This window comes from Syngnathoides biaculeatus, chromosome 7 (genome assembly GCF_019802595.1).
Source record: "Syngnathoides biaculeatus isolate LvHL_M chromosome 7, ASM1980259v1, whole genome shotgun sequence".
Lineage (NCBI taxonomy): Eukaryota > Metazoa > Chordata > Actinopteri > Syngnathiformes > Syngnathidae > Syngnathoides > Syngnathoides biaculeatus.
Genome location: NC_084646.1, coordinates 21,975,163 through 21,988,360, shown reverse-complemented (window position 1 = coordinate 21,988,360; position 13,198 = coordinate 21,975,163). Strand labels below are relative to the sequence as shown.

The window sequence follows — 13,198 nt, the reverse complement described above, 5'->3', positions numbered from 1 at the left end:
ATGCTGGCCTGCAAGTGGCGCAAGTACCTCAAACCGAGTTGACGAAGAAGACTACGTGCGTGACGTATAATGTATGCGACCCTTGTCTCACACGTGTTGTTTATCTAATACTGTGTATAAATTGTGTTAAAGTCAACCTTTCTGCCGCCACCGACCCAACTATGGGGAAGAAGCTCAAAGTTGGAAAGACCAGAAAAGATAAATTCTACCACTTAGCCAAAGAAACAGGTAAGGAAACAACTTTACAAAAATATTTCAATTGTTTTAATTAGTATCACTGCAGCCTTGTTAGCCAGCGACCACGATTTCAGTATCTAATGTTTCCTGATTTCTTAATTGTCGTGTTCTTTTCAGGTTATCGGTCTCGATCATCATTCAAACTCATCCAGCTTAACCGAAAATATCAGTTTCTGCAGAAAGCTAGAGCTTTGTTGGACCTGTGCGCTGCACCTGGAGGATGGTTAGTTATCTGTCCATATATGGAAAGCGACCCCTAACGTGACAAGCCAAAATAAAGTATATATATATTATAAGTCGTATGGGGAAGAAAAAAAAAAAAAACACGCACCGGTAGCACAAAGCGATGAGATTCTTATTTTGCTAGTATCCTTCCGCTTATATAAGAATCTAAATGTTAAAAGAAGGACAATTTATTTATATTCCCCCAAAAGTTAAAACCACTTGTAATATCAAACTACAGAATATCACAGTCGGATTAAGCATGCCTCTTTTATGGCACAAATCATACCAAATTTACTTGTCCGTAAATGAATAGGAAATGTGTGATCAAAACCTCGACTCTTGAATAGAAAAATGCTGGTATGTTTCATATTAGTCGAGATGAAAATGTGATGTTTAAACAGCCCATTTTCAGATTTTTCAATAGGAGTGTCCCATTGACCCATCTCATGCCGGGTCACAACGAATGCATACGAATCGTCATATTTACTTTAGTCCATCCATTTTCATAGCCACTTATCCTCACAAGGGTCACTGGGAGTGCTGGAGCTTATCCCAGCTGTGAATGGGCAGGAGGCAGGGGACGCCCTGAACTGGTTGCCAGCCAATCGCAGGGCACCTCGAGACAAAACACCACACTCACAATCACACCTAGGAGGAATTTAGTGCGCAATTAATCTTGCATGTTTTTGGGATGTGGGAGGAAACCGGAGTGCCTGGAGAAAACCCACACAGGCACGGGGAGAACATGCAAACTCCAGACCTCAGAGCTGTGAGGCCAACGCTTTACCAGCTGCTTCACTGTGCCGCCTTTACTTTAACCTTCATAGAAAAATAATCTAATAATCACATCAGTAGTTTTCAATTGTGTCTGAATTCCATGAATGTGGATTTTTGATCTTTGTCAGTACTACAAAATCTCATCTGAATTGGGGGGGGGGGGAGACAAGGTGGTATTTCCCAGCAATTTTCATTAGCAAAGAATAAGAATTACCTTGTGTGAAACATTGAGAAAATCTTTGGTGGACCATGGCAGTTAAAAAAAAAAAAAAGACGGTCTGATTTATAGTATTCCCTTTTTTTCTGACTCACGCTTGTCAGGTTGCAGGTGGCGTCCAAGTTTATGCCTGTTTCAAGCCTTGTTATTGGTGAGTGCACATTTATTCTGACTCACGATATTTGAATTTTTTTTTTTTTTTTTCAAGTGTATGTTTTCTCTTTGCAGGCGTTGACCTGGTGCCCATCAAGCCCATCCCTAATGTAGTGACCCTTCAAGAAGACATCACCACTGAGAAATGTAGACAGGTAAGTTTTGCTTAGAGGGGGAGTGCTCAACGATAAGTTTTTCAACTCACAAAAACAACAGTTCTGATTATTATTTGATCTGCATTTCACACACGCCCTTCACTTAAAGAAAAAGCAAATGAAAGTGACATGGTCGTTTTCTTGGAATTTTGAAATTTGCTTCATATTTCTTGATACAAGCCTTTTCTTTTGTTTCTCGTATCAACTTTCCCCAGAAAAATAATTGAAATATTGTGTACTTGAAAACCCAACTACATATGTATTAAACACTTAAAAAATGTCTCGTGCAATAATGTTAAATTAATCTGTAAAGCAGATTCCTCACACATACCAGGTAGAGGGCTGAGAGGAAAATATCTTGGCCAATTGGATGGTTTGATCTTGTTTTAAATTAGGTTTTTATACTCCACATGCAGGCTCTCAGAAAGGAGCTACAGACATGGAAGGTTGACGTTGTGCTAAATGATGGCGCACCAAATGTTGGAGCCAACTGGCAGCATGATGCTTTTACACAGGGTATGTGGCACAAAATCAAGTGTTTGGTAGAATTACTAGTTAACGTCATATTTATTACACGCCAATCCACAGCTGTAGTTTTACTGTAGGCCGCTAATTCAAGTATTTCCTTTACTACCAGGAGTTTGAACAATACAAAGGGATTTCTAATTATAATGCCAAAAAAATGTATTGAGTGACACACAGCTTTTGAAATTGATAACCCGTTACTGGAAGTCTAAAAGTAACTGTAAATGCCGTGATATAGTACTGTTATTCTCAATGCAGAAAAGCCGTTTTCTGTATTAGTTTGTAATCATTTTGTGCACATAACTTTGTCTGTCCATTTTTCAGGACCTCATAGTGTATGAATGTGGCAACTGTGGGATTCCTCACTAGCCATTTTTCAATGTGTGTAAATCATGTTATGTTGACCATAAGCCTACCTCTCAGATAATATTTCTTTTACTATCAGCCCACCTGACCCTCATGGCCTTGAAACTGGCCACTGAGTTCTTGACAAAAGGGGGCACTTTTGTCACAAAGGTGTTCCGCTCTAAAGACTACCAGCCACTGCTCTGGATCTTCCAGCAGTTCTTCAAGAAGGTTCAAGCCACCAAGCCCCAAGCGTCTAGGAATGAGTCAGCTGAGATATTTGTTATTTGCCAGGGTTAGTAGCACATTTCAATATATGTTAATCATTTAGTCCAAATTCTTCTGTAAATTCCACATCACAATAATGTTTACCTTTTTAATGCTGAATTAATTGTTCTATCCATTTCTAAACAGGTTTCCTTGCTCCAGACAAAATTGACGCAAAGTTCTTTGACCCCAAATATGCATTTAAAGAAGTGGAGGTGCAGGCCAAAACTGTGAAAGAACTGGTCCCAGAGAAGAAGCCAAAGGTACAGTATGTATGGGTCCTTTCAGTTCAAGAAGAATTAGTTAATATCTGCACAGAATGAGCATTTGCATTGTGTCCGCATTGAACTGACGTTTTGAAAGCCTGAATATGCTAATATTTTAAACGGTCTCAGAGTGCAAAAAATTTGGAAACCCTGCCCAAACATTTACCTCTTCACAAGACATATGCGTCTTTCCTAAGATAATGCAATCGTCTCAGTTCTTGCATAACTGTGTGCGTGCGCACAACACATCAACAACCACGTCTTTTAATGGCATGATAGATAATCCCTGTGTGCTCACTATTTACTGTCGTGTTCCTTCTGTTATTTTTTTGCAGTACAAGTGAACTTTTTTGGGGGGGGGGTGTTGGGGTGTGAGGAAAATTTTGTGATTTGAGTGTTGTATGGTAGCACATTAGCAGTGAACTCAACTTCATAATAAGTAGCAGGTTGAACAATTCTTCAAGAAAATGGCTCCAAGCTGTGTATTGCCACTCCAAGTCAGTTTACTGTAAAATTAAACACAAATCAAAGAGAATCACTTGTTGGCTATTTAAAACAAGCACAAAAAATTACCGGTAATTCAAGTCAGATTAATGCAAACAAACCACGTAAAACTCTATGGGTCTAATACCTGTAGAGATGTGCTACTGACCCAAATGGTTCTCTTGTCCCTTAGGCAGAGGGATACTCTGATGGCGACTTGACACTTTTCCACAGTTACACTGTTACGAACTTCATCAAAGCTGAAAATCCTGTGGACTTTCTGGGCAAAGCCAGTGAGGTGAGGAATCATGTTACACAGTATCCATTTAGCTGCACACATTAGTCTTTTCAATGAACTGCATAATAAAGTTAAGCATTCTTTGTAGGATTGTTATATTCCACCTAATTTATTTCTAGATCACCTTTGACAGCCCAAGCCTGGAGGCTCACAGCACCACGACTGATGAAATAAAGGAGTGTTGTCGTGACATTAAAGTTTTAGGCCGGAAAGAACTGCGGTAAAAACTTTATCCCCTTGTACCACTCTTCACAACCTTACAGTTTACTCTGAACATATTGTGTTCCTTCAATTCTTCAAACATAGCATGTTGCTGAACTGGAGGACCAAGCTGAGAAGATACCTGGCCAAGAAGCTGAAAGAGGAGGCCAAGGAGCTTGACCAGGAGATCAGGTACAAACTGCTGGGATGATATACTGTCTCTGCTAAAGTGTATTAAATGTCTCTCTTCACTCCTTAGGCTAAGTTCTGATGATGAGGGAGATGATTCAGATGGCGGGTCAAAGAAGAAGAAGAAGAAGAAAGAGGTTGAGGAAGAGAGTGATGACGAAGAAAAAATGGAGAAGAAACTGGCCGAGCTGAAAGCAGAGGAAGTGGCTGATCTCAAGCGGTATGACACTACTGTTTAAAAACCAACAAACAGGATGTTTACTTTTGGTGGAATTTGGGGTCTGCGAATCCAACGGCCATTTTTTTCCTTTTGTATCCTGAATTTTTCTTTGTAACAAGAGAAAATATTTTTCCGGGAAGGCGTTTCCTAACCTGAATTTTTCGTCACGAGAGACGTTCGTAAATGGAGGTACTGCTGTAGTATATTATTTTTGTGTTGGTGCTGTCAGGAAGAAAAGGAAGCTGCTGAAAGAGCGCAGGAAGCAGAGGGAGAGGGTGGAGCTCAAAATGGACCTGCCAGGTGTCTCCATTGCTGACAACGATGACGTCTGCTTGTTCTCCCTCAACGCCATCAAGAAAAAACAGGTGAGGCCAGCAAGCACACACATGAACGGTAGTGACTCCAGGCCATTTGTTGAGAAATTATTTGACAATTCTTGTATAGCGCTCATGCACCTACGTCACCGAAATCACATGACTGGCTATATTGCCTGTCAAACAAAGCATTGTTCAATGGTAAGTCCATTGAGACGAAATGAAAATATATCTTGTAGCACAACGCCCAGAGTTTTGTCCGATACCGTTAAACATTTAGAAGGTAATAATTAACAAAAGTTCCTGGAAAAATGAGAGACACTTGGCATAGAGAACCCATATTTAATGCCGAAGTCAATGTTTTCGGCGATAACAGGGTTCGCATGCAGCCCTAAAAGTCCCTAAAAACCCCTAAATTTTCTAATGTACATTTAGGGGCTCCTGAAAGTTCTTAAAAATCTGCGAAAACTGGTCAAGACCTTAAATCAAAGGGAGGACCTCTACCGGCAAAATTCTCCCTTTAAAAAAAAAAAAAGCGATCTGTCTGGCGTCAAAACAGCCGGAAATTGTCAACGGATGTCACCGTGTTGACAACTTGTCGATATTACATTGTTTCCGTGAGTAGGCATTTCACTTCCTCTTCGTTACGATGTAGCGTAGTTCTTTCATCGATCCAACTTGTATCATGGGGGAGTGCATTTTTCAATATGCTTGGGTTGAAAGTAAGGAGTTCGGGAGCTGGGTTCATCGAGATCCAAAAGATCGGCACATGTTCTACTGCCATCTGTGCAAGCAGAGTTACCAGCTTGAAAAGATGGGCGTCAAAGCGCTGGAGTCGCACCGGGAAAAACAGGAGACACGCTGATTTGGCGAATGCTCTCTCATCTTCCGTTGGTATGAATCTGTTTCTAAAATATCAAGATAGTGAAGCATCAACTTCAGGCAGTGGTACTAGCAGTGCATGCGCACCTACAGTTGTCCAGTCATCGACTTCAACCAGCCGGAAGTGAGGCTTTATGAACGTAGTTCAATACACGAAGACGGACTCGTTAAAGGCAGAGATCGTGTGGACTTAAAGTGATCTGCAACCATTACAGTTACAAATCTTGTGAAAATAATTCAAAAGTGTTTGCAGTCATGTTCTCAGACATTGCTAAAAACCTACCACTGTGGGGAAAAGAAGACTTCGTACCTGGCTACATTTGGCATCGCTGCCCACTTTTCATCCCTACTGCCTCAAAGCCAGAATAGAGACTGACATATCTACGCTTATTGAGAAGGCTGACAGGCTGTGTGAGGAGGCAGAAGAAAAGAGGAATCTGAGGTTTATCACCGAGGCCAATGCACTGAGAGGCAGAGCAAAGGACAAGAGAGCCACTTTGGCACCTCTGCAGCAACAAATAGAGGAGGTACTGGGTAGGCTCAAGGAGCTAGAGTAGGGGTGCTGAGACAGACATCAGTAAAAGACATTTGTGTATATAGTTGCAATTGTGGTTAGAATCTGTTTTTCTGTAGACTATGTGAAGACATTGACAATGGTCATATCAATGAGAACTACCCCAAGGGGCGACAGGTGATCACTGTCACAGGTACTGAGGTACTGGAACATTTGACGAACCAAGAACGGTTGATGGCACCATTGGGTGAGTCCTATTTCCCACGATGGCCCTAAATTTTTTCCGTGTCGGCCCTAAATTTTTTGTGTCAGCCCCTAAAAAGCCCTTAAATTTTTTTGGGTCAGACGGAATATGAACCCTGGATAAGAAATTGGACTGTTTTAATTCACTTCCGCTTGTCTTGGACAACTGGATCTACGCATGTATCTGGTGAGTAAGTCATCGAGATTTACACAGAAAAGTTTCAAAGCGTAAAAATGTCTGGATGCATACAAATACTTCGTTGCTGGATCTGGTCTCAACGGGGAGACGGCTCGTGAACGCGGAAGGTAAACCTCTCAGGGACAGACGTTTTTTTAAAAATATGCATTGTTCTCAAATGAGTCCAATGCATATTTAAAAAAAGAAATAAACTGCTGGGATAGGCTTCAGCCCACGTACACTGAAGCGTGTTGTGGCCACACGTTAACCTACATAAACCTCTCTGCGACAGACGATTTATTTTTTTTAAATACGCATTGGACTCGTTTGAGAACAATCCATATTTTTAAAAAAAGTCTGTCGGGGAGAGCTTCATGAAAGTTTGACGTGTGGCCGCAACACCCTTCCATGTACGTTGGGGGCGACAATCCCTTTTTTTTTTTTTTTTTTTTTTTTTTTTTTTTGTTCTCAAATGAGCCAACTTGGCATTATAAATACTTGGGAATTTGAGATTGAGAAGAATAATTCCTACCTGAAATGAAGTGATCACCACACAGTCGTGTGTATTTGGTTGGGCACCATCCATCACATTTAATTGCCGAAATCCATTGATCTTTTCAGCTTGTATTGTATGGAATGACCTCTTTGAATATTTGGCTCGTCTGTTGTAACAACCAACAGCACAACAAGTCTCGGGCATTGTGCATATTCTGCTCCAGTTCAATGTCCCCCACACTGTCGAGCAGTTCTTTTGGACTGGCAATATGGCACCTTGAAAATGGTGACGTCACGTGCACGAGCTCTATAGCCATCATTTTGGGGCTGGTTGTTGCAGACAATGTTTATGGGTGGTAATTTGACGTTTTCTGTCAATCCCAAAACAGGTGCTGGCTGATCTTTCCAAAGGGGACATGCAGGCAGCAGACTCCCTAGCAGAAGGCGAAGATGACATCCGTATGTCTGATGATGAGGTTGACCAAGCAGACGACATGTCCCTGGCCTCTGACTTGGATGATGATGAGCTTGAGGAGGTGGATCACAGACAGAAGCAGCTGGAGAAGAAAGAGAAGAAGTGAGTGATTTGAGCAAATAGACACATGAAGTACTGAAATCTCCGAATTCTGCCTTTGGTGCATTTTATGCTGAGAAAAAAAGTTGAAAAACCGACCTACACTAATGCATCATCTACCCGTCTTCAGAGTGACGTTCACAGAGGAGGCGGAAGTTGATGATGATGATGATGATGAAGAAGAAGAAGAGGGTGGCTTACTGGTGGAACTCGAAGGGAAAGATGAGAAGCGAGAGCATGAAACTGACTTGTGGTTCAGCAAGGTTTCTCTATGCATTCCCATTAAGACCCTTTCTTTCCCACCCTCTAGATGGTCCGTATATTTTGTGAATTGTTTGGTTTTGTAGGGTATCTTTTCTGAGATTGAGTTGGAAGGAGATGCAGAGAGTGAGCTCAGACAGACTCAGTGGCTACAAAGCCAGCAATCAGGTAAACATCGCTGCTGATTTTTAAGAGGAAATCAAGAATAAACCATTTTTAGGGTTTGGAAAGTGCTTGACTTTTGGATAAAGTCCATAAAGTTGAAACTATCAGACATGGGAGGTTCATGTGAAAAAACTTTGAAATTCAATTGAATCATTGATTAATTAACCATTCTTACTTTTGACCCTACCAAAACAGTTATGATCAGTTTCAGAGATGTCATTGTAAGGTTTTTTTTTTTTTTTTTTTTTTTGTAAGGACAAGGCAAAAAAAGGAAAGCTGAAGAAGTAGAAAAGAATGAGCCTGCCCCAACTGAAAAGGAAGAGGCGGGGCCTTCAAAGCAAGCCTTGGAGGACAATGATGGCGACTCAGATGACAGCGACGACGAAGAGTAATTCACTTTTTTTCAGTATTATTTAACTTGCGCTAAGGTTGCAAAGGACTGGAATGTTTACAATAATTTCTGTATAATGTTCACACTAAATTTCCTTTGGAAGTTAACGAGGAAACTTTTGAAAAGTATTTTAGGTTTATAATCAGTAAAACCTTAGTTTTAACACTCCTGTCAATCATTCCCCCATGTCTACAACTTTCTCATTGAAAGTAAAACTCCGGGTGCCCCAACTTGATTTTGAGTTTACCTCCACATCAAAGCATGGTTACAGAATTCGTTCAGCATAGCAAAAACAGTAAGCAACATAGGGGGGAAAAATTTCAAAGTAATGACAGATCGTCAAGGAAAGAGATCAATTACTTCCCGGTAATCACACATATTCTTCCAGATGAAAGGCAATTAAATTGGTACATGCAATATATAAATCAGAAAGCCATGACATTCTTCAGTACATTGAAAGCTTTGTACTTACCCATTTTAAATCCAAACATTAACTGAAATCGTATTTAGGCTCCTACAAGAAAATATAAACTTTTTGTTTTGTCAAATGCAACATCCATGCAAAATATTAAAATATTTCAATTGAATTACAACTTTTTCATATTCAAAATATTACCAGATACATTTCCAAGTTGAAGCAGGCCAGTGGCGGCAACGGAACAGGTCCGGGTGATGACGACGACGATAACTTCCAGGTCGTTCCAGTTGAAAGCACTAGTGAGTTTATTTTAGCTGTAGAAAACAACAGGTGTGAAACAATCTCCTTCTGATTCATCAGTTTCATGTTGGAGGTAAAAGCATGTTATTGTGCTCTGCTCGCTAGGTAAGAAAGCCCGCATCCTTGATGCTGAGGGGCTTGCTCTTGGTTGCCAGATAGCCACATCCAAGAAGAAAGCCAGAGACCTGGTGGACGACTCCTTCCACAGGTGTGATTGTACACATTTTGACCTCAAAATACAATATTTATAAAATATAGCAAAGGGTCGAAACCTTGGCAGAAATGGCACAAATCTGAGGTGTTGACGCCACCCTCAAGAGGTTTCTAATTGCTTATAGATGCCACATAAATCCTTAATTTTCTTTTATTACAGAGGGGCCATTCAGAGACTTCTCTACTGTCCTAAACCTCAGTAAAAGCATTGAAATTCATTTACATTTTCTAAAAAATAATTTTTCCCAACAATCTCTTGTATTCATTTCATAGTTTGTCTTGGTTGAGCATCCTTCGGTCATTGAAGTTTTTTTTTTTTGTTGGTCCAATTAGAATTCATCTTCTATCTTTATCTATATGAATGGAATCTTTCCTGGGCCTTCATTTATTAAATTGTTTTGGCAGATGCCAAATACACAATAGAAATGACAGTTGTTTTCTTTTACACACCAATCTGGACCAGTCAGATTTCAGAGTCAATAAACAGCCCCATAGAGTAACCCCCTGTTAGAATTTTCCCATCCTCTGATTGATTTATAGCTACTAATGTGGATTATTCCTACAAATTACGTGAAGCTGGTGCCTGAGCAAGATGACAAATGTAGTGGGGATTATGGTTGAGAATTAAGAGTCAGATATACAGTGAAAACTCGGTTCTCGAACGACCCTTTCTCAAACAAATATTGGTTTTCGAATTAAAAGTTCAAGATTTTTTTGCTTCTGTTTTCGAATGGAAATCTGGTACTTGAACACCCTGAAAAATTCCAGAAATAACAAACACGGGCGACCCGACCACTTGACCCACAACGCGCTTAGTTATTGTGAATTTGAACGCCCCATGAAAAAACCTGGAAATAACAAGGTGCGCGGCCTGACGAGCTGACCCACCCACTACACACTTTATTTTGTATAACGCAGCCTCTGTACACGGATGTATCCCGGTAGTGACTGTTTCTTTTTTTTCTTCCGACATTGGACTTTTAACCCCCAATCAGGGCTCCAAAGAAGGCAAGTGGAAGTAGTAAGGGTCCTGGTGCTGGAAAAAGAAACGTTGTGCGTGAAACTGTCGACTTTGAGAAAGCATTGATAGCCAAAGACGAATCTGGTGAGCATTATTCTGGACTATCAAAGGAATATGGGATGGCAAAATCGACAATAAGCACCATTCTGAAACAAGGACGCCCTTAAAGCAAGTGATGTTGCTGAAGGAGCAACCGTGTTGACCAAGCAGAGGCCACAGAACTTGGAGGAAGTTGAAAATTTGCTTTTAATTTTCATAAACAAACAACAGTTATCTGGGGATTGTTAATTCGATTTCGTTAATTCGAGTTACAAGTTAGTGTTTTTGTACGTTACTTTTTAAAAAAATAAAATAAAAATTTGCTCCCCCCAACTCAATATTGCTTGTTTAAAATTATTTAGCACTTTTGTTGCTTAAAAAAAAAAAAAAAAAGGCTGGGGTCTGAGTTGGTACAGATACGGCAATGCACGGCTAGCCTACTCTACTACTAAAGCATACATCGTAAGCAAAAAAATAAATATATTTTAAAAATTATTTTATTATATAAAGTATTTAAACTATACATGTATTTCTACTATGCTGTTATTATCAGGAAAAGCTAATAAAAATGCTTTCAAAAGCCCAATTTTTTTAGGGCTGGAACGCATTTTGTTTTCATTCATTGTAATGGGAAATATCGATTTCGGTTTTCGAACAAATCACTTCTCGAACCCCATTCTGGAACAGATTGTGGTCGAGAACCAAGGTTGTACTGTATACCCAATTAGGGGAAATGGGGGAGCAACTGGTTAGAGTGTTGGCCTCACAATTCTGTGGACCAGGGTTCAAATCTGTGCCCCGCCTGTGTTAAGTTTGCATGTTCTCCCTGTTCCTGTGTGGGCTTCTTCCAGGCACTCCAATTTCCTCCCACATCCCTAAAACATGCATCAATTGGAGACTCTAAATTGCCCCTGGGTGTGATTGTGAGTGCGACTGTTTATCTCCATGTGGCCTGCGATTGGCTGGCAACCAGTTCAGGGTGTACCTTGCCACCTGCCCGATAGTGGCTGGGATGGGCTCTAGCACTCCCACAACCGTTGTGAGGATAAACGTTTCAGAAAATGGATGACTGTACCTAATTATGTAATATTGAGACTATTTCCTCATTAAATGTGATTTTCTAATGTATATTACAATACAGTAATGTGGCTCACCCTCCCTAATAAATGTCTTGCCTGTTTTAGATTCCTCATACATTCAAGTAAATAAACGCCCACCTGCCTTTTTAACTAAAGGCACAAATGGCATCTAACGATAAGGAATGGAACTGTTATGAATCCTATAAAAGTAACAAATCAAAACTTTTCCTGTAACCAATAGAAGCTAGTCCAGGAGCCAAATATTTGTGACAATCTGCTGTAGATGTAAGGAGGGGTAAAAAATGTATTCTTTTTCAGATTTACATCATCTGACCAGCCTTGGGAAGTACCCGAGTGGTTCTGGAATGACGAGGTGAAACACAGGAAGAAGCCAGTGCCGGTAACCAAAGAGATGGTGGAGGAATATAAAGAGAAATGGAAGGAAATCAATGCCCGTCCTATTAAGAGAGTCGCTGAAGCCAAGGCCAGGAAGAAGAGAAGGGTCAGATCATTGGAATTGGTTCTTTTTACATAACTGCACGGTTTTGTTTTTTTATATTGTGCAAGAATTAAATCTTTAGTTTCTCACTAGATGTTGAAAAAGATGGAGCAAGCTAAGAAGAAAGCAGAGGCAGTTGTGAACACAGTGGACATTTCTGAGAGAGAGAAGATGGCTCAGCTCAAGAGGTTTGGCTTGGCACCACAGGAAAAAAAAAATGCAACATTGCCCATGTGACTAAAGTGTTAGTAATGGTCTTCTCGTTGCTACTAATTTTGTCAGTATCTACAAGAAAGCCGGCGTGGGAAAAGAAAAGCGAGAGGTGACATATGTTGTTGCCAAAAAGGGAGCCGGGAGGAAAGTGAGGCGGCCTGCTGGCGTCAAAGGCGTCTTCAAAGTGGTAGATGGTCGCATGAAGAAAGATGCGCGTGGAATGCAAAGGAAAGAACAAAAAGGAAAGGGTGGCAAAGGAAAAGGACGACAGGCAAAAGGTGGCAAGAAAGGAGTCAAGACTGGTAGTGGGCGAAAGGGTAAAAAATGAGAAACAGGTCCATGGACAGTTTGGCTTCACTCATATTGGGAAAAAAAACCTTAATAAAATTTTTCATTTTTAAACAATATTTTGTTTACAGGGACTTGAGACAGATAAAACTGAATAGTAATTGTTTTACTTTAAAAAAAAAAAAAAAAGTCTGAACTCTCATTTGCAGAAAGTTAAGTCTATCATCCTGTCATTTATTTTTGTAAATACAATACAAACATTTTTCAATAAATGTTTTGGAGTGCTTAAGTTTGGAACAGTTCACAAATGTTTTGTCTCATGTGCTGAGAAGAAATGCCAGCGAGTAAACGGTACTGTTTCATTCCAAAAAATGGCGTAATGAGCGTAAGCGTGTCCTCGATTTACATTGAGTCGCCACCTGTCCCGTAAAATACATTGCATACAAAACACACTCTCTACTAGCCTGAATGGAATGTGTGAAGACTATTGTCAATGTTGGACTCCAGGCCACACCATGCCAAGATCCTCCTCTCATCCCCCCTCACCTGAAAC

General features: G+C 40.4%; 1 protein-coding gene across 1 annotated transcript; it reads left to right on the top strand.

Annotated features, from left to right (window-relative positions):
* The first annotated feature begins 94 nt into the window (after positions 1-94).
* Positions 95-12,934, top strand: ftsj3 (FtsJ RNA 2'-O-methyltransferase 3). Its single transcript, XM_061825914.1, has 21 exons — positions 95-228; positions 355-460; positions 1,561-1,607; positions 1,685-1,764; positions 2,181-2,280; positions 2,735-2,929; positions 3,049-3,164; positions 3,844-3,948; positions 4,068-4,168; positions 4,255-4,341; positions 4,409-4,558; positions 4,788-4,923; positions 7,574-7,761; positions 7,889-8,021; positions 8,106-8,187; positions 8,440-8,572; positions 9,195-9,292; positions 9,399-9,501; positions 11,964-12,147; positions 12,238-12,332; positions 12,427-12,934. The coding sequence occupies exons 1-21, from the start codon at positions 162-164 to the stop codon at positions 12,683-12,685; spliced, it is 2,565 nt and encodes an 854-aa protein (XP_061681898.1). The 5' UTR covers positions 95-161; the 3' UTR covers positions 12,686-12,934.
* Positions 12,935-13,198: the final 264 nt, after the last annotated feature.